A 24,972-nucleotide genomic window follows, 5' to 3' on the forward strand; every position below is an offset into this window, starting at 1 on the left:
CAAGGTGGTATTTTATTATCTTCAGGTTTCAGTTTGTACAGCTTTAACTTGGTTTAGGCCTGGGGCACACTGTTGTAAGGTTACCATGCATATATTGTTGCTCAGAAATAAATATTTCTATGGTAACAAAATGACATACTCAATACCCAGTGTGGAGTATATTTAGTACATCTGTGTTTCCAAAAAAAAACGTCAATGTTTTAGCATTCTTCGGAGGTCCTGAAGAAAAATAATAACCACCTGCAAAACTATTACTATAAACTATTACTTAGTAACTTCAGATACAACAGTGTAATCCCTGTTCCTCAGGCCACAATCTACTTAGGTGAGTAGAGAGGATATTTAGCTAATTGTATTGAAAGGTGCAGAAATTTGGCCCTTGGGGTATTCATGTAAAAACAACAAATCTATTGCCTGCCTTGACTTTAAACTTTAGAATCGATTCCTTGAAACTAAAATTTAATGAACATGTGCTAGACTTCACAACACACCAGGCTTTTATGAAAACGCGAAATGATATATTTAAATGGTACATTGACCCGATTTGCAAGGATTTTGTAATGATCAGCACATAAGATATTTCACTGACTCAGGGATTTGCTTTGGGAGAATCTGTTAGCGTGATTGTCTAAGATGAAGATCTTCATGAATGTGTTATTTATGGTATGCTCATTAATGGTATTTAAGACAAGCTGTGACAGTCTAATTCCACAGAGTTATTTTTAAAATGTATACCATCTCACAACGTCCCCAGGATGATCAGGACCAACTAGTGTTTTTTTCTTGTTTTCATACGTATAGCTTATACAGTTAATGTCTTCGCCAGTGTGTTGAGCTCAGAATTTTAATGAACTAAGGGGAGCCTTCATACAGCTTCAGTCATATTGGTCAATTGATGTAAAAATAGCAGCAGCGAAACACACATTGAGATTCAGATCACGAGGTGTTGTCAGTTTGTGGATCCCTCTCCATTGCTCTGAAATACACGATTTCAAGGTATTTAAAAATCCACGAAACACTAGTAATAGCCATGCACTGCACTGTTTTGTGACATTTAAGCTTACCATTCTGGCATCGTGTTCCTGTCCACCCATCCGGACAGTCACACCGATAGGGAGCGATGCATCGACCTCCGTTCAGACATGGCAGGATGCAGATTGCTGCAATCAAGGGAGATTTTTCTTCATGTAACTGAAAGCTGTTTTTCACTCTCGATGGGAAATTGCAATACAATACTCTGCTGACAAGGCTACAGAGAATTAGAGAACATGCTGTGTCACTCTGGTAAGGGAAATTTAATAAACCTTATTTTTCAGAGAAAACAGTTTTGTTTTCAACAGGATGGCAATGATTTGAAGAATATGTGAGCAAATCTGGGGAATTAATTTGGCTTATCCAAAACTATGAGTGTGACTGAAGTGTGAGCACTCTTCACACTGTGAACAGCAGTGTTCAAGTGTTCCAATTTTATTTTATACTAAATGTGTTTTTTATATTAAATGGTCACTTTAGTCCCTTTGATTGGCCCTTGTGGTCTAGCACTCTTCTTGTAAGGGGTAGACTGTAAAATTAAATGAATAAATGGGAAATGAGAAAAAACACCAGCTTGAATCCACTTGTACCAGTATTTATGAGACTCAGATATGGAGGAAATAATTACTGTGCCTCAACATACCAAAACAATTTGATTATAATCATTTATGAAAAATAAAGACTGTTTACAAACGGTGCGGTGGTGGTGTCCATTTCATTATGAGTAGGTTTGATACGTTTAATACTCTTCAGTTATATTTATATCTATAATCTGGAGATTTAGAGATCAAGTGCCATGGAAGGTGCAGTGTAAATTAAAGGTTATTCTTATTGCTTCTACTTACGATCTTCACATAATCTACCCATCCAGCCTTCTGGACATAAACACATATTAGGCCTTTGGCAGATACCTCCGTTTTCACATGGGGACCAACAGACAGCTAGAAGAACAAGCACAATTAAACATATTGAAGTTCATAGGTGCTTTCATGCTGTGAAAACAGAACTTGGTTGGTAAAACTGGTGAGTCACATGTGGCATTTTAGCTCGGGAAAGTTTCTGAATTATAAACCCCATGAAACTAATTAAAAAATATGGACAGAGACCTTTTCTTTTCTGTTTTTTAAAAAACGGCTTATGTTGAAAAGTGCAGTAAGGAAGCTTCAGGCCTTTACACAATTCTAAACAGAAAACAATAATAAAAGTGACTAAATCTGAGCTACGGCTGTCTGTGCAACACTCAGGAGTAAAAAGATAAAAACAATAATGAACTTTCAGAGAGACCTTTAACAACACTTTTTATCTTTTCTTTCATGCAAAACTAAATATATTTGCAAAGAACATGACATCAAATATATTTTAAAATGGGGCATATGCTATTTAAAGATTCACAATTCCTTCCTTTTCCAGAAAATCGCTAACACTGTACATGGTCCAAAGACATTTCCTTTGTTAAATAAAAAAAAAATTCATTTGGTTTCAATAGAAGTCCGCATGCTTTAGTCATGCCATTCTTTACTAAACCGTGCTTCACTATAGATGGACATGCTCCTACTTTGAACATGAATGTACTGAATACTAGCACCATTCCTAAAGGCAGAGGAAAAAAAGGGGTGAAAGTAGATTTTAAGTCATTGGATTTCAGCAACAACTGTTAGAACCACTGTGCCCAAAATTCACCCGTTTGTCTCACACAGGGAACAGGCTAGATTCTGTTATACCTTCACATGCAGGTGGTGGGGTCCAAGTCCCATTTTCAAGGCAAGCACTTCTACTGGATCCCTTCATTATGTATCCGCCAAAACATGAATACATCACCATGTCTCCATATTGAAAGTGTGCGCCCCTCACTAAGGCATTGGGAACATGTAGAGGCAAACCACAGGATATCCCTACACAATAAACGAAGATTTATGTTTGTTAAACTCACTAGTGTACTTATTTCTCTCCTGAGCTTATTTGGGTCAGGTGGGTTTTTTTTTCCTGTTTTTTTTCTCCAAAACAAACTTCCCAACAAGGAGTTTTCCCTAGAAGTCAGACTCGGGTCTCAAGTCAGACTCAAGTCATGATCTCATCAGTCATTGTTTCTCCCCTGTGGAGTGAGGACGTGCTGAACCAAGACTGGTCTGCTGATGATGAGAAAATAGCTTGACATAAGAGTATTGCGATAAGTTTAAAGTGCAAATGAATTAAATATTAATATATAAAACATTTTTTCAGACAGAGGTTCTCACTGTTTATATAGACAACAGGGCAACATAGAGTATATGAAAAAGAACATTTCAAAATGCAGCTCTAAAAGGCCTCCAAGGTTGATTTACCTAGTTCACTGTAACTACTGTATGTGGGCTGTTTAGATGAACAGAACCACGTTCCATCATTTGTAAAAATGCACTGGCCCCTCTATATAACCAATTTTTCTCCTTGCATTGCCTTATTCATGATGGAAATTCCTCAAACTTTTATTCAGGTGTACTGAAACATGCCTCCTTGTCCCTTCACTCAGTTTTTTACTTCTACAATTTGAACAAGTTTGCATGTGTATACAAGAGTCTGCTTTGCAATATAAATCAAGAAGAAAATCTGCTTAAAGTACATCCCATTGTCACTTGGCTGATTCCCTTAGTCCAGTTTCTCCCTCCTATTAGTTCTCTTTCATTCTGTGGATTGTACCAATTTCCACATCATAATGAAGATTCTCACAATGCATTTGAGTACTCATGCTTTATGCCGAACCTTGTTAATAGCTTTTTGTCAATCTACTGTAGATGTATCATGGGCTCTTAAGATAATTACTTTCCCTCTTAGATGCAGGAAGAAGCTTAACCAAGTCATTTAAGCAATGTCTGCTGATTCATGAAGTGCAAGTCTGACTTCTGTTTATCCTCTTGTGCTCCAGATGCAGATAGGCATTTCTCAGTGTTGTTCCTGGCAAAGGTATCCCCATGCAATTACAAAAGGCCACTACTTAAACATTTAAAGCCATGCAAGTAAGCAGGTCGCAAAAATAATTAGTAACACATTGAAGAGAGCTATACATATCAAAAAACAAAGTATCAAGGCAGCATGCTTCCTATAGGAATGAAAATGCTTTTTTTAGAAATTGTTGTAGTTTTCAATGCAAATTGAGCAAATTGGAAAGAAAACAAAGTAAATGAGCCGTGGCAGGCACCTTTGTGATAAATAGGTTTTACCCCTCAGAAATGTTTTTGTTTGAAAGTCAACATACCCTCTTTCATGAACCCTTTGTTACTAAAAGTCTAAATGTTTTTTTTTAAGTTTCTGTTTTGCAGGTTTGGAATAAAAATGACCAAGAAAATTCAGAAGCAACTGATTACTACTGTAGGTGAATGTTGTCACAGATTCATGTAAACTACTTCACAAATGCTCTCGGGGAAAAAAACCCAACTCCTTGGACTTTTTACAAGCTGGTCAAAAGGAGATGTCACATTGCTTTTCCAAAATCTGATGATGAAGCCGACTGAAATCAAGTTTCCACAACAAATGTCTGGGTTGATCCATATTTTTGACAAAAAGATTGATCGTTTTGTTTAAATTGCCACACTTTAACATAATTATAATGAGCCCAAGAAGGAGGAAAATAAGGCTTGGAATGTTTAATCTGTGGAAGAAGCAGTTAGAAAATGGATGGTTGTTTAACCGGATGAGAGATGTATCAGCTGACACGCAATGCTTTATGTTCTGGGGAAGCAGGAATTTTTCATCACTTTGTAACAGCTTTAGGGATAAGCCTTTAAAAATTAATCGTACCAGGTGTTGACCAAAAGCCTAGGGAACTGGAAAATAATAGGTCAATTCTGTTCAGGGTTCCTTGCTAGTGGATAAGTTATCTCAGCTTTTCACATTGGGTTGATCATGCTTTTAATCACCCACAACCTGTGCTGTTGGACCTCAGCTACCTGTGCTAATAGTGGAGGGACTGAGTCATCAGCTGTTGTGTTGTGATTGCATGTTCACAGCGAAGAGATGGTCCCAGAGGGAATCTGACTATTCTAGTGGAAGCCCCTGCTTAGAATTCAGCACGTTTTTTTTCTGGCACCGTATCTCGTAAAATTCTTGCTGATTTTAGCTTTAGTGCCAGTCATTCATGCTGTACCTTCGCATTCCTGAAAATTCAATTTACAAAAAACTGCAGCCAGAACGTGTATCAGATCTCTGAGCAATTTCCTCAGAGAAATACAGAAGGTTAGTCAGCCCCATCGGCTGCTTTTGTATAAACATGAATCAAATCTTTTTTTTTTATTGATTCCAGTTATACCGAGATTATACAGATTATGCAGAGAAATCCAAAGTTTCCATGATTTAGATGCTTTCCCTGTGTTGCCACATTTCCAATCTCTGTTTTAATGGTGATTGAGAATATCCTTAAGGACAACCTGGACCAAAAACATCAAAGGCACTTATGTGTCTTTAGAGTTGTTCTCATATACTGAGTGGCACTAAAAATTAACAAATATATACTGGAACCATTTGCTTTTTAATAAATTGTATAAATATTAATTTTAATTGATATTTATTTATTTAATACCTCTAGGTACTGTATATATATATATCACTCCATACCTCCATGTGCTATTCAGATGTAGAATTTCCTCACTCCTATAAATATATTATGTCTTGGCAGTCATGACTGATTAATCCACTCAGCTATTTATTAAGGCAGATGCCTGAAGTACTGAAAAAAGACACATCCAATCTTCTAATGCAGGTTTTGGCTGTGCATTTCATGAAATGAAAGTAGTTCTGTATTTTATTCCCTCAACTCTGTCATTAGAGACAAAACTTTGGAATATTGCCCAAAAGACTGTTTTCACTTCAATAAATTATAAATGTAAAGCGCTCTGTAAGTGTAAGTGTAAGGAATATGCTATGCAATAAAGGGCAAAAACATGTTTTTCTACCTATGAGCAGGAAGTATTTGTACAGTTTAATTTATATACTGTTTCAAACATATTTTTTAAATGTTATGGAAACACTGATGCAAAACGCTAATTAATGTATCAATTGCAAAATAGTGTTAAGTTATGAGTTATGTTAAGTTCTGTGAGCCAATCTACTACAGCTTGATCACGTGGCAGCACCTCTTGGGCAAAACCGAGAAACAAAGTGATACTAGCTATAGACACATACCATCTAAACAGGTGCAACCAGGACCCTACTCAGGTAAGAGAATGGAATAATACTTCCTTAGGAGGGAGGAGACCATAAAAGACGACAACTCACAGAACAATGAGTTAGAACGTGGAAATTCGTAAGAGAACAGAAGAAGAACCCTTCAACAAGCAAGGCACCTCCAGACACTGGTCCACCACCATGGTCGGACAAACAGGGCCAAAAGGGCTAGAGGGTCTTAATGGGCTCCTCCCATTCCGAACTCTTCTTCTGTAACTCTAGTGGCTGCTACTCACTCCCCTATAAGGTTTGGTGGAGCTGGCGGTGAGGAAAGAGCATCTGGCTTGTTGGGGGAGGCCTCACTCTCCTGCAGGACGCAGAGGTTGCAACAGCAAGCTCAGCTGCCCGATTTGAGAGATGAGCTAAGGTTCTTCCAGATCGTGTGGTTACAAAATAAAAAAGTATTCAGTGGCTTCAGAATAAACGGTAATCAAAAAGAGGTGTGCAGTGAAACGGTCATTCTATTATCAACTATGGGAGGTGGGGCCATCCTAGAACATTTATTTTTAGGTAGGTAACGTTTTTTTTTTCTAAGTATATATTCAGACATTAATGTCTTTCTTTGCGGTCCAAAATATGGTACAGTATATCAGGGTGATTGCACAGGACTTGATTTTCTCAAGGATCAAACTGCCCATTCTGGGGAAAAAAACTGCTCAGTTTTTTAAAGTGATGCTTAAGTGATGGTGCTCATGTACTTATAGCCGCCAGTCAGCTTAATCAACTTCAGCTGAGGAGGCAGCTGTTTGTCCTTACGATCCTGATACCTGACAGCTGCACTCCTCTCTATTTAAAGGTGCACTTCCCCTTAGCAGGTATGTGGTGAAGCCGCTGAAAGGCAAGAGATGCTGCCGTTAAGGCTCTGCTAGGGACGTCACTCTCTGGGAAAAGAGAGCTGATGAGACTAAGGAGCTAGCAGTCCAAGACACTGAGAGACAGCTGAGGGGGGCTGACAGTCCGAGACCAGGGTTTACAGACCAGATGAACACACAGGAGGATCCGGTCCCTGACGGCTGAAAATGCAGTTAAAGACACCAGGCAGAGCTAAAGAGCTGCTAAGAGTCCCAGGCACTGCTAAGCAGTTGAAGAATTTCTTTTAAGTTCACCCTGTAAACATTTTTGAAACTGATTTTTGTTTTGGGCTGAGAGAATAAAGGGCGCTAAAGCAACATAACTAGACCAACCCTTCTCTCACTGTCTGTTAGTTGTCCAGCCTGTAACAAGCTCATTTTAAAACATTCTGAATGTATTGTCTATGACAATTTGTATTTGTATTCAAATTTCTCAGACAGGATGTTTCTATATGTGTCAAGTGGAAATTGCAAACACTGAAGCTGCTGAGGTAGAATTCACTTTGAAATAAAATTCACACAAATTAAAAAAAAAGAATTAAAATATTACTTGATAGTGGCATAATCCGGATGCAGGAAGTGTAAATGGCATTGACACTAACGGGGAAAAAGGATTCATGAAATATTCTTATGCATAATGCCATAAATGAACAACACACAGTCATTTTCATTTTAATGTATTGTAAATCATGCCTTTGAACTCTTTTGAACACACAAGCAAAACACTGCATCTTATCTGCAGTCTATAATTCTAATGAGTCTATAATTATATTCTAATGTCCTCATTGGAGTGAGACAGAGCTGGTCAAAGTGGTGTGTGATAAATAGCCCCTGAGAATGTAGATTATCTTCCAACTGCAAAAACAACATGCAATTAGTATAACCAGACAATAATGAAATTGCTACATCAAATAATGAAAACCCTATGATGTGAGATTTCCAGGTGAAGGACATTGATATCTGAGGGTGCCAGGTCGTAGAAATTCTCAAGTTCTAGTACGTGGCCATGAGTGTGACTTTAACATGCTGGGTGAAGCCAGATAATGCAGCAAGAAATTGTTGAAGAAAGTGTTGTACATAGCAGGATGATAACTGTGTCTTTCCATGCAAATCTGCTTTGGACGTACAGGAAGATATTTTGTAATTCTGATTTCAAAATTACGGTTGAATCTATGCAACAAAGTATTTCCCCATTTGACTGCATTTTCTGTAGAGGAAGATGGAAATAAGTTGGGTCCTGTACGTGGCTTTTAATAAGCTCGATGTTGTAAAACAGGTATTGCAGCAGAGAGACACTGATCCTTTTACAGATGTTATAAGCTTGCACGTAAACTTCCCAATTCAGAATTCATGGCAGGCTGACTCAGGTAACATTTTCTAAAAGGACTCAAAAAGATACTCCTGGGTATGATTTACAGGATGTTTGAAATGTTTTTCATGATCCACCCAGCCAGTCTGGGACCACCAGACGTCTCTTTGGGCCTTGGCTCACACACAAACAAGTCCTGTATCGTGCAGGGAGCAGGAGGATGGGCAGATGAGCTCCTCCGACGCGCCCACCTGTATGACACCAGAGTTGGCATGAATGCAGGAATGGGGCCTTTCTTACTGGCACTGCTGCAAGCCTGAAGGGGCCTGCGAAGCCACTTATGAGCCAAGACAGCCCTGCTCAGCTCATTCCAAGCTCATACTGAGTGGAGGTCTGCCAGTTGTGGGCTGCCCCTTAGGAAATCCCAGTCACAGTGAACTGGTCACATGAACCAGGCTCTGACCTGCAACACCTGACCCATCGAACTTAACCTGTATGCAGACAGACTGCCTTTGTTGGGTGAGCCACTTGGGAGACCCTGAGAGCATTTTAAAAGACCGTTTGGTGGAATTCAAAGTTTTGGTCATGATTATAATACAAAAGCTTTTGTTCTGGAGATGCCAAATTACTTTTTTTGTTGTTTATTTTGTTTTGAGGACCATATCCTGATTTATTTATTCGGGATACCATGAAATGGATGTTTTAGTGGAATAATAATATAGTACTCTTTCATATGCTGTGCTCTGGTCTCTCTCAGTATGATTATTTATTCCTTTATTTTTAAGATAAGGATCTAAGAAAGGACTTCAGGACATTTATTGATTTCACCATCTTCAACTTAATTACTTTTCATTGGGTACAAAGTTCTCAATTAGCATTGAATACACAACAACAATCTCTATCACAAGCTCATTAATAAAGTGAGAGTGAAATTTTTCATTGCCTATATTCTTCAGAATTTTGGAAGTACCCTATCACTCTAAAGGTTAGTATCTCACGTGATCACCATGATAACCAAATAACCAAATTTCACCATTGGTGAAAGAGAGCCAGGCTAAAGTCTGGCTTTATTAGGGGATCTCTTGGGATTACAAAACAAATAAACATCATACGTGTGCATGTTGGGAACGGGGAGCTCCAGGTGCCGTTTCCTAAGCAGTATGTTAGAGGCTCTCCTTCCAGCCTGAAGCCTTCATCACACTGGAACTCCACCGCAATGCCAGAGGTCAGGTTGCGAAATTGGACTTTCCCATTAAGTAGTTCTCTTGGACTTTCACAAATAATACCTGTTGATAAAAGGCATAAACAGTATCTCATTTAAGGTGAGCAAAGGTGAAATACTTTGTTGAAGCATTGTTTTACAGTAAGCAGGATGTCCAGAGTACAGTGAATTAAACTCTTGTCAAAGATTAAGACCTCATTAACAAAACGTTTTAAACTGATTAAAATCGGACTTATGACTATGACCGGCTCCACTGGTCTTTTGAAACCATTTAGAAACACATGTGAGGTGCTGTGTATCATAGGTTATGAACGAGAGCCACTGAAAGAAGAGAAGAAAACATTTGGACTAACATTTTACTAATAGTAGTATTTTTAATGATCCATCTAGAAATAATTATGTGTGATGCAATAAACAAAAGCAAACAACATAAAAACTAGAGAAGGCTTTCAAGTACCCTCGCATTGTGGTGTCGGATTGCTCCATGTCCCGTTGGCCAGACAGGTGATGTTTTGGACACCAACCAGATGAAAACCAGAGTTACACACAAAGCTCACATTGCTTTGGTAGGTCTCTCCTGTTGCCATGGCTACAGCATTTTCTACAGTTGGAGGAGTCCCACACGACACCCCTGAAATAAAAAATGAACAATGCACAATCAACAGAGGCAGAAACATAAAAGGATCTAAAAGCGAGAAAGTGTTCTCCTTTAAAAGTAGGACAAGGACTAATTAAGAGTTACGTGGAATGACACGGTTTGTTACCAAGGAGGCACAAGATGAGCCAGACCAAAACACCACAGTCATTATATAGTTGGCTTTGTCTTGCTGCTTCTCAGTTTTTGGAAATTGCTCGACTAATCTGATTCTTCCTGAAGGTGGAACCAGTATTTTACCATACAATACTAAAATATCATGGAAGGTATCCAGAATGAAATTATATGCCACCTTTTGTATCATATTGCACTTTTTTTTAAAACCTGCCCCAAAGGAATGATGGGAGACAAGATGTCGCTGCCTTTGCTTTGCTCAGTACTTACGCACACACACTGGAGCTGATGGGCTCCACTGTTTACTGGCTCCACAGATCCTTTCCCTGGGTCCCTGCAGCTGGAACCCTGGCTGACAGCTGTGCACAGCCACATCCCCTCCTGAGAAGTGCTTCAGCTGGACAAGTCCATTCTCTACTGCTGCTGGCTGACCACAAGACACTTCTGTTTAAGAGGAGCAGGAACAGTTGTTGTATTTTCTCTGCGCTTTTGCATGTGGTCGGCTTTCTTGAACAGGTACAAACACACAAAATACGTGCAAGTAAAAAGTAAAACATTTCACTCATCTTAAAAATGTTTAATTGAATAACACGCCATTCTAAACTTTTTAAAATATAGGCTCACTGGTCTACACTTGGTATAGTACTTATGTACATGCTGTGTACAATTCACAGGATCTTACAAGTGTGCTTTACTGGGGTGTTTAGAAGCTGACTGTCATAGAGACAAAGATTCAAGGTCACTTACTAACACATAAAGGTTCTGTTCCACTCCACAACTTGTTAGCTTGACAGATGCTTTCCGGATTACCCTGTGTGTGTATGTAAAAAAATCATATTGTTATACAAAGCACCTGTTTAAGAAGACAGCACTGCATAACAACTTAGAAATTATTTTAGAATAGTGGAATCAAGACCTATGTATAAACTATTGGGTTGATATACAAATTGCATACAGCTCAAACAAACAAGGCGAAGGATACCCTTCTGAGTGCATTCTGCCATATTTCCCTCGTGACTTTGTCTTGTTGGTACCAACACTTTCAATAGGTTTAGTGACACTAAGTAGCATTTCATTCCCCAATGACTCTAATAAGAATTACTATAACGCTGAGCTCAGTGATGCTTTACAGAGAATTGGTGGGGAAAATAAAACAGTGTAGCTCAAGGCTGTGGTTTACAAGGGGTGTTGTTTGAACCACAGACCACGAGGCACTGAATTACGAACAGAACCGAGAAACTGGGTGCCATTTGATTTTCTTCTGAGCACTCACTTTGCAGCATAAATACTGTTAGGCATTCTGTACTCTCTGCTTTCTGTTTTGTGACAGATTTTAGATTAAGTTTAGCACTTCAACAGCGCACTGTTAATTTAAACAATAATACCACAGGCAGAAGCAGTAGTAATCACTGTAGAGTTATTAGTAATAGCAGCAATATTTGCCACTTGCAAAACTATTTTAAACCTGTGATTCACAATCTTCATCCCATTGGAATTGTTTCCAATTTTAATATCATTTTTGTTACTGTTAGATATGGCGGTCAGGCTCAAGAACCAATAAAACTTAATCACACGGACAACCATTCACCATTAAGTTGCACTTAAATAGTAATAATAAATTACCTGCAATTCATAACCAGGATGGCACCTGTAGACAACACTGTCCCTGTAGTTGTACCTGGTGCCCATCACAATGCCGTGCATTGGGGGATTGGGCCTCTTGCAAGCCACAGGTATACAGGAGTCAGAGGAGATATCTGGGGTCCAGCTGCCATTAGGCTGTAACGAACAGTGAATATGTTGGTCGACCAGCAGTGCATGTACTACAGTACATCAGAATGAGAGCAATAGATTGAGCAATAGATAGATGCTCAAATGTTAATAAAGCACTGAAATGCCCAGGTCCATCCAACAATTTAACACAAAAGAGTCCATGTAACATTTCAGGGATATGTTTGAAATGTATTATTTTATAAATCACGCATGACATAAAAAAATAGAAATATACAGTTTTTGTGACACAGTAGCAACAAGTAAGATGTTTGTGCAAAGCAACTGTTTCTTAGGATTCTGGCATACTTGTATTAATTAGATATACTTTCAATTTTTTCCACATTCATATTTAATATACCCTCAAATCATACACAATTCATGAAAATTGGATTTGCAAAACAATTTGGTACAACCATATTTAATAGCAGAAAATTATTGTTCCCGTATCTCCATTATAAGCAACAAGGCATTTTGTATTTTGTATTAAGTATCCTTTCAGTAAAAGGAATTGTAAAATTAAAACCGTGGCCACACAGAAATTGTGCTAACCAAAAACAAACACGTTCCACTTTTCTTTATTTGTCAGATCCATTGAAGTGAATTTTCTACAAGCATAAAATAACACAAAGCAGCAATAAGCAGTTTACAAAGATGTGCTAATTACCACTTGCCTGGCACACAGAATAACTTCCTCTAAGCAACTGGAAGCCTTCCACACATGAAAGGCCAATACTGCTGTTAGTTGTGAAATCTGTTCCCGTGATGACAATATTTGTAAGATTTGTTGGCAGAGGGCAAGTCTTATGTTTACATCTTATAACATGGGTGGACCAAGTCCCATCTTGCAAACAGCTGAGGCTGTTTGCTTTTGTCTCAAGTTCAAATCCTTCCAGGCATCTGCAAAGACAATGCAATTAAAGCCTCATTTAACTCTCACGTGAATTAATCATCCACTAAATGCAATATAAAGAAAACAAATCATGTCATGTTTGTTAATCACTGCTATCAGTACCTTTAGCCAACTAAAAAATATTTGGACATTAATACAGTAATTTTCAAATACATCATTTAAAAATGGTTTGCATTGTATGATATATACAAAAACCTTTTCTATTCTTTTACATGGTTTGTTTCTTGAGTGTTACAGTTTTAATTTTATTGTTTCCTGAGCTAGTGGACATTATGAAAGACAATGGTCATTTATATTTTTATGACGATGGTCATTTATATCTAATAAATCAAAACACTGACTTTCTACAGTATGTGTGCAAAAGTTAATGTAGCTAACAAATACCTCCAATTACAAAGAGTTTGGGTGAGAAGGTAAATGTAAACTAGTTACAAAATGGACTATCATTTGGAGTAATATTGAACCAGAAATATAACTGAATCGATTCACTTTTGTGAAGGTTGAGGAGTGTAAGCATGGAAGAAGCAATTGCTTGGAACCACAGTCTAAAATGACTATTAAGTTATGATTAAGTTCAAAATCTTTACCTGTAATGAATAGTATTTCCAAATGTGAACTCCTTTCCAATGACGTCTGCATTTGAAACGAAAGGGGGTGGTCCACAAGACACCGGCTCACAGGCTGGGTACGGCTCACTCCACACACCACTGTCCTTACAGATCAAATGGGATTGGCCGGTCATTTCAAAGCCAGGTTTGCATCTGTATGTTATGGCATTCGGATAGATGGAGCTGCTTCCATTAATAATGGCATTAGGCACTGAAGGTGGGGATGAGCATTTACTCTCTCCACAGTATGGGATACCGGGGCTCCAGACCCCACCGCTTTCACAAGTAGCCTTAGAAGGTCCCAGCATCTTGAAGCCCTCTTCGCACTGAAACTGCACTTCTTCCCCGCAGACACTGGCATGGCCGTTGCCAAGCGCAGCTCCATTCTCAATGACTGGCGGCTGACAGAGACAGGGTTGACATGACGGCACTGTACCAGTCCAGGAGCCATTGGCGGAACACTGCATGATGGAGCTGCCCAGCACTTCATACCCAGGGAAGCAGACGTACTCAACGAATTCGCCAAAGTTAAAACTAGATCCATTCAAGTACCCGTGGCTTATATCTTCTGGGGGGTCACAAGTGATGGGTACACAATGCGGTGGTTCAGAATCCCAAACCCCGTTTCCCTGACAAATCAACAGAGATTTTCCACGCAAGCTGTAACCCTCTCTACAGCGATACCTCACTTCACTTTTATAGCCAGAATGAGATCCCAAGACTTCACCATTAGCGATGTCAGGCGGTCTGATGCAGATAGCTTGCCTGCATACTGGTGTTGCATGACTCCAGCTTCCGTTCGCCAGACATGAGCTATGTGTTGCACCTTCGAGGACAAAGCCTGCGTTACAGCTGTATATCACTTGTTTTCCAAAAGTGTATTCATTCCCAACTACGGTTCCATTGTCAGGAAGCAATGGTGAGCCACAAGACACAGGTAAGCAACGTGGTGTCTTCCCATACCATTGCTTATTGGCCTGGCAAGTGCTTGTATTATTTCCCTCAAGCTGAAATCCTGTGTCACACTCGTAATAAATGATACTCGTGAAAGTGAATGTGTCTCCTTTGACTGAGCCATTGGGAATTCCTTCAGGTTCTCCACAGGATACAGCTTTACAGGTAGGGGCTGTGTCACTCCACTGCCTGCCAGAAACACATTGTCTAACTGTTTGCCCTTCAAGTTCATAACCTTCGTCACAACTATACTGCACTAAACTGCCAAGCGCGGTGTCAGATAGACTGATAAAGCCATGCTCAGGCTCAAGGGGTGGTTCACATTCTGCAAGAAGGCAGACGGGGGCTGTACCGTTCCATAATCCATCTTCTTGGCAAACCAGCATTGCATTTCCTATTAGTTCATAACCAGCATTGCAAGTGTAAATAACTGTAGAGCCATGCAGAAAACCAATATCCATATGATCTGTTAAATCCAAAGAAGAAGATGGTTCATTTTGTGGCTTTGACATGGTCAAGCCTGGGTCATCCATGTCCTCCTTCTCCAGCTCTCTGTTAGGGTCCAGAACCTTTACATATTCTCCAAAATCAATGTGAGGTGGCAAACCGCAGTCAGTTGGCAGGCAGACAGGGGTAGAACTGGACCACCCTGACTCTTCACATGTCTGCAAAGCATGGCCAGCAAGTTGGAAACCAGGTAGGCAACTATAGATGATAGTGGAGCCAAATCTGTGATCAATGCCTTCTACAAACCCATTCTCAATAGGCTGGGGAGTAACACAGTGAATCTCTCTACAGACTGGTGTCTCTGCATCCCACTGTCCTGTCTCCAAACAAGTCAGTATTCCCGGACCTTCAAGACGGAACCCTCTGTGGCATGTGTAGGCCACCTCATGGTTGTACTGGAGCTTTGAGTAAGAGACTTTGCCACTTGCTATTTCTTTTGGTTTAGGGCATTCAATAGGTTTGCATGTGGGTATGGCTCCAATCCAAAGCCCACTTTCTCCACAAAGTACAGTAGAGTTTCCAACCAAACGATAGCCAGGCTTGCAGTTGTAAAAGGCTGTGCTGAGGTACGTTAGGCCCTGTACATCCACAATACCATTTGGAATCTCCCTGGGGTGTGGACATTCTACAGGGATGCATTCTGGAGAGGGTTTGCTCCATGTACCATCTGCTTGACAGGTAACGGAGGACTCCTTTCTCAGAGTGAAGCCTTCCATACACGCATATGTAACAGAGCTACCAAAATAGAAGGGTGCAGAAGAGGGATGTCCAAATAGCACCTCTGGTGGTGTACCACAAAATACCCGTTTACAGAGAGGGAAGGTGCTGTTCCACTCTTTAGAATGCATACACCTCAGAATATGGGAGCCTTGCAACACATAGCCATCGTCACAAGAGAGCTCTATGGTCCCGGATTCGGCATCTATGTTTTTGAGAACTAAATGGTTTTCTTCTAGCGGAGGTTCTGGACACTGCACCGCGGTACACACGGGGGCTTCAGTTTTACTCCATTTGCCATACTTCAAGCAGGTCCAGATGGCATCTTCAGAGAGTTCATATCCTTCATCACAAATGTATTCCACCTTGCTTCCCACTTCAAAATTTGTACCAACGTAATGCCCATGTGCAACGGTGGGAGGAGGGTCACAGGTCAGAAGGACACAGGACGGCGCCGATTCACTGAACCACTGTCGATTGGCTTGACACACACGGACTGGACTTCCCACCAATTTGTAGCCAGGATCACAGCCGTAGGTCACTTGACTTTCAAACACAATACCGCTTTTGCTCTGTAGGTTACACAAAGAGAAAGACACGTAAAACCACAGATTTCTCTGTACAAAAGAAAATTCCAGTAGACAGCACAAAGCTACAAATTTGTTTTTACTGGAGGAAATATTTGGAATAATTGTTAAATTGGGGTTTATTGCTATTGCATTAGTGTTGGAGATAAATGACGACATAGAAGAAAAGTACTGTGGTGAAAAAATGGAAATATTTTTCATTGAAATGCTGTTTCATAACTGACCCAATATAGAAGACTGATAGAAATACAATCTAAACTTCCGAAACCATTTGGTATCAACCATTTAATGAGAGTGTATTTGGCATAACTTCTGTACCTTAATGAATCCATTTTTCAACTGTGGGGGCTCTCCACAAGAGACTGGTTGACAGGTCGGCAGGGTTCCTCCCCAGTCGCCGTTCGCCTCGCAGGTCCTCTTCTTCTCTCCCCTGATGTAAAAGCCCTTGTCACAGCTGTAAGCCACCACTGCCCCAAAGCTGTAGTTGGTCCCACTGACATAGCCTCGCTCCACGCTGGACGGCCTTGAACAACGCACCGGAATGCACTGAATGTCAAAGGGGGGAGGCGTCCACTGGCCGCCTCTGACGCACTTCAGGGTGGCCGTAGTGTTGAGCATGAAACCCTCCTCACACTTGTAGCTGACCACAGAGTCGCTGGCGTACTTGGGCTTATTGACAGAGTCCAAGATGGCGTGAGGCACGTCAGGTGGCCTTTGGCAGAAGTCGGCAATGCAGCGGGGAAGCTCCTTGTTGTCGGGGGGAGCCCACCGGCCTTGGGCATCGCAGACCACCTCGGAGCTGTCTGCTAGGCTGTAGCCGTCAGCGCAGAAGTAGATGGCTGTGTCTCCATACAGCTGGTGCCCGCTTTCTGGGAAGGCGTTGTCAATCGGCGGAGGGTTGCCGCAGGACCGCGGCACGCATTGGGGCGAGCTCTGGCTCCACTCGCTGGTGGGCAAACACTCTTTGCTCTCCAAGCCGATCAGCGTGTACCTAAGGAGCGGAAAGAAACAGTGCTCTGTTTGAGCTGGCTTTCTCTGCAGCCTGAATAAAAAGAACAAACTATTTTCTCCCAAAATCAAAAATGTATCATCACCTTCATTTACTTCTACAGACTAGGTGCACCCCCTGCGGCTGGAAAACAGGCTCAGCAGTGCTAGGACTATGTATACCATTATATTAGGCAACCGTGATTTCAGTGATGAAGCATCATCTCTCATTGAGTTTGAGGCTTTTCAAAGAACTCTATCAAGAGTACCTTAGCACTCTACGAAGTCACTATCAAACATTGCCAAAATCCCATTTTTAGTGACACGTTTGTGCATGGAAAAGTAAAACGAAAATACAAATACCCTTCTTTGCAGGTGTAGTAAATCTTACTCCCTAATGTGTAGTTACTGCCGATAATGGTGGCATCTTTGACTGGAGGTGGGTCACCACAGAATACCATCTCACACACTGGCGCAGGTCCCGTCCAGTTTCCTGCCGTTTCGCAGGTGAGGACTGCAGAACCCTGCAATCTTAGAACAAAGTCTGCATGAGAAAGTACCATTACTGGACATCTTAGTACTGGTGATATGATTCTCAGCTTACTACTAGCTCCAATACATTCAAAACACTGAAATACAAATACAGTTTTACATGTAGTGCAAAATAAAGAGTTTTGAATACAGTGTATTCAAAACACTGAAGGACGTCAATTTCCATTGCTTTCTTTGGAAATCTGAGCTACTAAGTGTTTTTAAGATCGGGCTCTGAGTGTTCATGCACAGGTTTCAGTTCTCTCAAGCTACAATAGAAAGTAAAACAGAAGTGTAGAGAAATATTTATCTAGAATTAAAAATAGCAGAAATTTTCCTGTTGTAATTCCAGACAGATAAGATCACATATGGTAAGAAAATATGGACATCAGGAAATCATGACATCAGGAAATGATGTCAATATAACATAAGTTTTGAAAAGCAATAAATCAGATTAGAGAACAAGTGTGATGGAAGTGTACAGCAAATGCTATAATGTTCTTTAGTGCATCTCTGTCTGTTAAAACTTGTAATATCTTGTCCACACTGTCATTTTAATATCAGTACATGATTTTACAAATTTGTAACCGAAAGAACAGGAAAGCGGCGGCTGTGAGGCGCATGTTTTCCTTGTCTTACCTGTATCCCTCTGTGCACCTGTATGACACCGTGGACAGATACATGCTTCCACTGAGCGTGAAGTTCCCATTCTCGAGATGCGGCGGCTCCCCGCAGGTGATGGCCTGACATAAAGGAGGGGTCTTACTCCAGCTCATGTTAGCCTGGCAGTAGATCTCGGCTTCATCCGCCAGAACAAATCCTTTTTTGCAGCTGGACACGAGAGAGGCATCGAGTGAGCAAAATCATTCAGGAATAAAAAATGAGAAGAAATCACGAACAGGCAATTGAAATGCTTTTCAAATGTATAAGGAGCTTACAGGTAAACATACCGTGTGTTCTATTCAATTCATAAAACTGGGCGTTTTACAAGTTTAATGGATTACTGGAAATTGTAAGGTTGTTAGACAAATTTAGAAACGGCAAACAGCCTTGTGAAACCTTGCAGGCTTTTTAATAGGTGCCAATTTAATTAGTCGATTAGTATAAGACTTTTAAAGACCTGACCATGATACCTGAAAGTCACCTTGCTGCCATAAGTAAAGTTGATTCCCTCCATGATGGCATTTTCTGGTACAGATGGCCTTCCACAGGACACAGCTTTCATATAAAACAAGGTTTTAACTGGATTTAGAATTCTGCATGCGAGCAAGCATTGACAAAGAAAGGCTGAACTTTTTAGCATAGTGGATCAATACCCATACAGCTGTCTACGGTGAGAAAAAATAGCAAAACTGCTGAGAGAGGCTTTCAGATTTCCTGACAACAAGTTATTGAATTGATCTGCTGAGTTTTCAGTAAACATCTACAGTATGTTTGAAAATACCAACATGAAATTATACTATGCACCCATTTCAGCATAAAATAGGAAGAACAGATTGAGAGACACATAAGGAGTGACTCTTTAGCATTGTTCTCACTTTGTATTTTTTACAGTATGTGTTTCAAAATGGAAAAACAGGAGAGGTAATCCTGCTTACCTTTACAGTATGGAGCGGGAAGATCCCATGTCCCAGATTCTAAGCACAAAATCCTGGCTGACCCAATCAGCTCATATCCTTCCTCACAAGAGAAAACCACTTCACCACCTACCATATAGACATTTCCATCTCTGTGGCCAAACTGTGGGGTACCTGGGTCTTTACACTGAACAGGCTCTGTTCAAAAGCAGACAAGTATAAAGACTGTTAATCAAAGTTAATTGCTTGACTATAGTACTCAGGAGATGAACCATTTGATCCTGGAGAGTGGCAGCCAATGAAAATATTTTTAGATCATTTTTCAGTGTTTGTTCTTTTTTAAATTTGTCTGAGGCCAGAGAAAAAACAGCATTGAACGAAATTGCTATTTACTGGAAATGTTATTACATGACTGCACATCAAGGTGCTTCAAGACATCTTTATTGTTAAAACTGTGTGATGAAATAACAACACTGTGTCGGAACAGGTTTCAAATAACATGGTTAAAATATAAATCTATACATGTAAATGAGGACATACAGTCTACAGAGCAGCAGCAGGACAGAATTTATACTTAATGCACCTTTGCCTGTATTTACATTTGCCTTTATGATTATTTTTACGTTAAAAGTAAATTGTCATGGGTGAACATGAAAGGAATATATGTAACAACGGAAGCATAATTTCATAAGGACATGGCCTTCCCATTGCTAGTAATCCTGACACTGGATCACGTTTGCAGTGAGCACCACTGAAAGCATTCTCTTTGACACATGCGAACAATGGAAATGCAGCAGCCCCAGCTCAGCCCTGTGTGCTTGCATCAGACACAGACGTCAATATGCAGTTATCGGAATATCAGCAACAGACTGCTAGCAGTTATTCCAAATCTCCAGATCTGCCTCCCCTTAACTCTTGAGGACACACTGCGCTTGACAAAGCTGCTAATGAAGAAAGACTTAAGATTTTGATGTTGACAAATCATTTACCTCTCCTAGAGAACGCAAAGGAGCAATTAACAGGCAAGAATGTAAGCTACACAAAAGTATAGAATTTATATCAAGGGATGTAATGTTGCTGGCATGGATAGGCTCCAACTCCCCCTGAATTGGAAGGAGCGGATAGAAAATGGATGCATGTTATGTTAAATCTGTACTATCCACTAGTAAGGCCTCAAATAGAAGATTGAGTACAATTCTGTTTACCATGTTACATGTAGGATATTGCTGCTCTTGCCTTTTTGTTTTGAGATCCTCAGATTAATTCACTTTTCTACATACAGTAGATTTCTGCTCAAGGATAACAATCTCAAAGATTTCTCCAACCAGCAGGGAAACTTGTTATGAAAATCCTACCTGTACAGTTCCTGCCATCACCACTGTAGGGTGGAATGCAGGTACATGTGTAAGAACCATCTGTGTTGTGGCAGACGGAATGCTTATCACAGTCTGAGCCCAGCGCACACTCGTCAACATCTGAAAATGCAGGAACAGATTTAGTTTGACAGGAAAGAAGCCAACAGTGAATTTTATCTTAAAAGTTTAATATTAAGGTTTTCCGACGTTCAGCCTTATGTCACATGAAGTGTAAAAATCTAATATTGCAAATCAGATTTTTGGGGTATTAGGGTATTTTTGTGTGAATTGTTACCATATGTCAACGCAAAAACTCTGAGTGATCCTTTGTGAAACTGTCTCTCTATATACAGTCTGTATCTTCCACAGAAATCTCTCAGTTTTGGGGTGATGTTCTTTGCTCGGAAACTACACTATGTTCTTTATTTTTCATGTGCAAATTGACACATTGTCAACTGCTGCCAGAACAGGTATCAGTGGGACCAATAGGGGCACTCACCCTGAAGTCTGTGTGGGTCCTAACGCCCCAGTATAGTGATGGGGACACTATACTGTAAAAAAGGCCCCATCCTTCGGATGACACATAAAACCAAGTTCCTGGATTCCAGGGCAATTTCTTGGAATGAGCAGGGGTGTTAACCCAGTATCTTGGCGAAATTTCCACCTGCCCTTTACCAATCATGGCCATATCACCCTTCACCTTACAACTGGCAACCCACTGAAGCTCAGTAGGTGTGAGCCTGGCCAGTACTCTGGACCTCTTGGGAAAGCTAAGTTTGCTGCTGAAAGAGGTGTTACCGCTCACCTTGCGGTCTCTGTGGGTCCTAATGCTCCAGTATAGTGACGGGGACAGTATACTGTAAAAAGGTGCGTCTCTCGAAAAGAGCAGGGATGTTACCCCAGTATACTGACTAAATTTCCACCTGGCCTTCACCAATCATGGCCTCCTAATAATCCTCATCTTTGAACTGGCCCCATCACTCTGTTCTCCTCCCCACTGATAGCTGGTGTGTGGTGTGTGGCGTATTGGTGCGCTATAGCTGCCGCTGGATTATCCAAGTGGTGCTACACACTGGTGGAGGTGGAGGGGGGTCCCCATTACCCAGGAAGTGCTTTGAGTGGCGTGTCCAGAAAAGCGCTATATAAGTGTAAGTATGATTATTAACATTACTTCAGGTGCCTTTCGAGATTTCTGAACGGATCAGTGCATCTTACCAAGACAAGCAGGTGGGTGGCCACTCCAGCTGCCACTGTTGGCACACAGCACCTTGGCGTCGCCCAGCAGGTAGAAACCAATGTTGCACTTGTACGTCACAGAGTCTCCCGCCTGAAAGCCCTGTCCTGTGTGGGATCCGTGCTCCAGGGGAGGAGGAGGGCCGCAGCTGACTCCTTTCAAGATATTAAAAATGCTTTTAAAATGGCCTGTGCCGGAATAAAAAAACTGACGGGGTAAAAAGAAGGATTTTCCTATTCGGTGTATCTCACAGAGAGCATACTGTATGTCGGAAAATGTGATCTGAAAAAGACTACCGACGGAGGTAGCCATGGAAAATGTCTTTCATAACTGGGGTGCAAAGTGCCGACGAGTCAAAATTGCACGCACACATTTCAATTCTTCCTGTGAAGTACGTGTTGTGTCACATTTTAGTGATTTTGTAATTAAAAAGGAGAGCAGAACATCTGAACATGTTAATGTTGCATACAGTAATAAATAAGGGGTAAAAATGGGTTTCTCAGCATTTAAAGCTGCATACGGTCTGCACCGTCTTGTCAGACACTACTGACTGCATGTCATAATATGAAGTTACTTAGCTGAGTATTTTATCCAATGGGAATTATGTTTGTTCTCACACATTTAGAAGTCTAGGCGCTTTTGCAGATGCAAATTCAAGGCCATATAAATTGCACAAGAGAACGATGGCAGTGTCCATCCTGAAACCTGAGCCAGCAACCTTCCTGTTAAAATCTGGGGCCCTGACCATGACTCAGCACTGCTGCTATTATAGCAGAATATACGATAACAAAAAACGATGTATTTGTTGTGTTAGGTGCAACCGCACCTAATAAAGACACTTATTGTCAAGAGTCAGGGTACAGTTCTTGTTGAGGACTACAGAGGCTATTCTGACGCTGCCTCCAGGCTAGCAGCTTGGTGCTTTTTGAGACCCTGCTGTGGCGAACGAGCTTACTTTCACACTGCGGTGGAGAGTGGCTCCACTCCCCTCTGTTGAGGCAGTGCTGGTCCCGTTCTCCCACCAGAACGTATCCCGGATCGCAGGAAAGTTCCACCTGGGACCCCGCTGTGATGGAGGGGCTCGAGACTCGCAAGTGAGGGACTGAGTGCTCCAGTGGAGGACAGTCTGGAGTCAACAGAAGAGCCGCCAACAACAGATCAATCACCTTTTCATCAGATGCTTTAGAATGTTTTTTTTTTCAAGAAGAATATTGTTACCAGATGAACTTTTTCTAATTGTATAAGCTCAATACACAAGAACGCTTTTGTACACGTGTCTGTGTTACATTGTGCTGCTGCGCAAAATAAAACATAAATTACTGTTTTTTTTTAAGTGTATTTCGCAAGAAGAGATGAAAACAGCAAAGTCAAAGGTGGTTTTGCAAATGATGTGCAAGTACCAGCTGTTTGCAGTTTCTAAAAGTACCTCACCGGCGCAAAAAACACTGTTGTGGATTGTTTTAACTCTCCCCACAATCCCAGTGAGAAAATCCGACCAAGCCAACAAGTTCCCCCTTCGCAGCTCCTCGGGGCAGCTGCTAGCCAGTTCTTTGATCTGAAAAGAAAGAAGTGGAATATTTTTTAATAGAGGCGCATCTATCGCTCACCTAGAATAATTACATTGACATTTGAAAAAAAACATTCAAACTTAATACAATGTCCAAGCAGTAAATGCTACATTTCTTTGCCCTGCCCGTGCATGAGGTATGAGTATCGGGTGATTTCAGATCATTACAGTGGATGCTTCTGCTGTGGCTGGTCTAGTGTTGGTTATGTTCCCCAGTCCTGTTTACCTGTGACCTTTCCAATGTGTGTGGCTGTCTCAGAGATGAAGAAATGGCTCTGGACATCTGAAGGAGTGCTCTACCCATAGGCATCTGAAAGTCTTTTTTGACTTTTTCAAAATCCTTACTTAACCAGATAAATAACAACATTTACAATGATGACCTGGTGACTTACTGATTTACTGGAGACATTTACTGGAGCAATTTGAGAGATGAGCCTCCCTCGGGGTTTTGTAAGCAACATCTCACTGAGAACTCGAACACACAAGTCACCAGCTGTGAGTCCAGAGCCCCTGACTACCCCGAGACCCAGCTGCCACAACTGCACAATGGCATTCATATCCTAAGTACATTATGACACCTGGTTTGAATTTCATTTCTTTATTACCCATGTGATGCTTTTCAGGACATCATGAAGAAAAAGAGTACTTTTTGAGAAGGGTGATTCTTCTACCAGTTAATATAGTTTAGTACAGAAACGAAGCAATTGAGATCATCCTGGAGCTAAGAGGCAGTTGTGATAATCACCATTACACATGTGCTGCCTATTTTGCTACACAAAGCACAAAACAGAGGAACCAAGATGATTTACTTGCTGTGGCGTTAGAACGTAATCCCAGATATTCAGCTGGCTCAGGGATCCCACGAAAGACTCGACAGGATTGAAGCCCTCTCCCCTCTCATCTTGTTCCTGCCCCAGAACTAGCACCCCACCACCTGGAAGACAGTCAATTATCATTCATTTCAAGCCAGGGCTGCCGTCCCGCAGGAGCTGAGCTGTTAGGTGAGGTAATCAAGACTTTGAAACCTTAATTTATTTAATTTAAGAGAGAAATGATCTACTGTATGCAGTGCGAGCATATGGTAATAAATTAAAAAAATAAAAAACAGATGATTTTTTTAATATTATCAGATAGAACTAACGCAGCTGCCTCAAAGTTCTTGTGGAGCAAATTATTTTCATTACAGTTCAGATCAATTAATGTAGTTGTAGATAAAACGTATACAGTAGGTACTTTAATAATTACATTTTATTAAACTTTTTAAGCAGTAGATAAGAGTTCAGAAACCG

General features: G+C 40.8%; 1 protein-coding gene across 2 annotated transcripts in view; it reads right to left on the reverse strand.

Moving 5' to 3' along the window:
- The window catches only part of svep1 (sushi, von Willebrand factor type A, EGF and pentraxin domain containing 1), a 100,738-nt gene that overhangs the window by 4,353 nt on the left and 71,413 nt on the right, over positions 1-24,972 (reverse strand). Inside the window, exons 28-47 of one of the 2 annotated variants that reach the window (XM_088604938.1) lie at positions 24,493-24,617; positions 23,548-23,671; positions 23,072-23,242; positions 22,098-22,271; positions 20,883-21,002; positions 19,549-19,725; positions 19,084-19,168; positions 18,590-18,781; positions 17,783-17,950; positions 16,751-17,423; positions 13,647-16,417; positions 12,821-13,046; positions 12,000-12,155; positions 11,124-11,187; positions 10,647-10,820; positions 10,065-10,238; positions 9,498-9,671; positions 2,754-2,924; positions 1,878-1,973; positions 1,065-1,160 (exon numbers count right to left, since the gene is read on the reverse strand). In XM_088604938.1, coding sequence (XP_088461064.1) covers positions 1,065-1,160; positions 1,878-1,973; positions 2,754-2,924; positions 9,498-9,671; positions 10,065-10,238; positions 10,647-10,820; positions 11,124-11,187; positions 12,000-12,155; positions 12,821-13,046; positions 13,647-16,417; positions 16,751-17,423; positions 17,783-17,950; positions 18,590-18,781; positions 19,084-19,168; positions 19,549-19,725; positions 20,883-21,002; positions 22,098-22,271; positions 23,072-23,242; positions 23,548-23,671; positions 24,493-24,617 — 6,111 coding nt within the window. The remainder of the gene's footprint in view (positions 1-1,064; positions 1,161-1,877; positions 1,974-2,753; positions 2,925-9,497; positions 9,672-10,064; positions 10,239-10,646; positions 10,821-11,123; positions 11,188-11,999; positions 12,156-12,820; positions 13,047-13,646; positions 16,418-16,750; positions 17,424-17,782; positions 17,951-18,589; positions 18,782-19,083; positions 19,169-19,548; positions 19,726-20,882; positions 21,003-22,097; positions 22,272-23,071; positions 23,243-23,547; positions 23,672-24,492; positions 24,618-24,972) is intronic. The other variant, XM_088605022.1, reaches the window with a different exon arrangement.

The sequence above is a fragment of the Lepisosteus platostomus genome, chromosome 1 (assembly GCF_059453375.1).
Source record: "Lepisosteus platostomus isolate fLepPlt1 chromosome 1, fLepPlt1.hap1, whole genome shotgun sequence".
In the NCBI taxonomy this organism is placed as follows: Eukaryota; Metazoa; Chordata; class Actinopteri; order Semionotiformes; family Lepisosteidae; genus Lepisosteus; species Lepisosteus platostomus.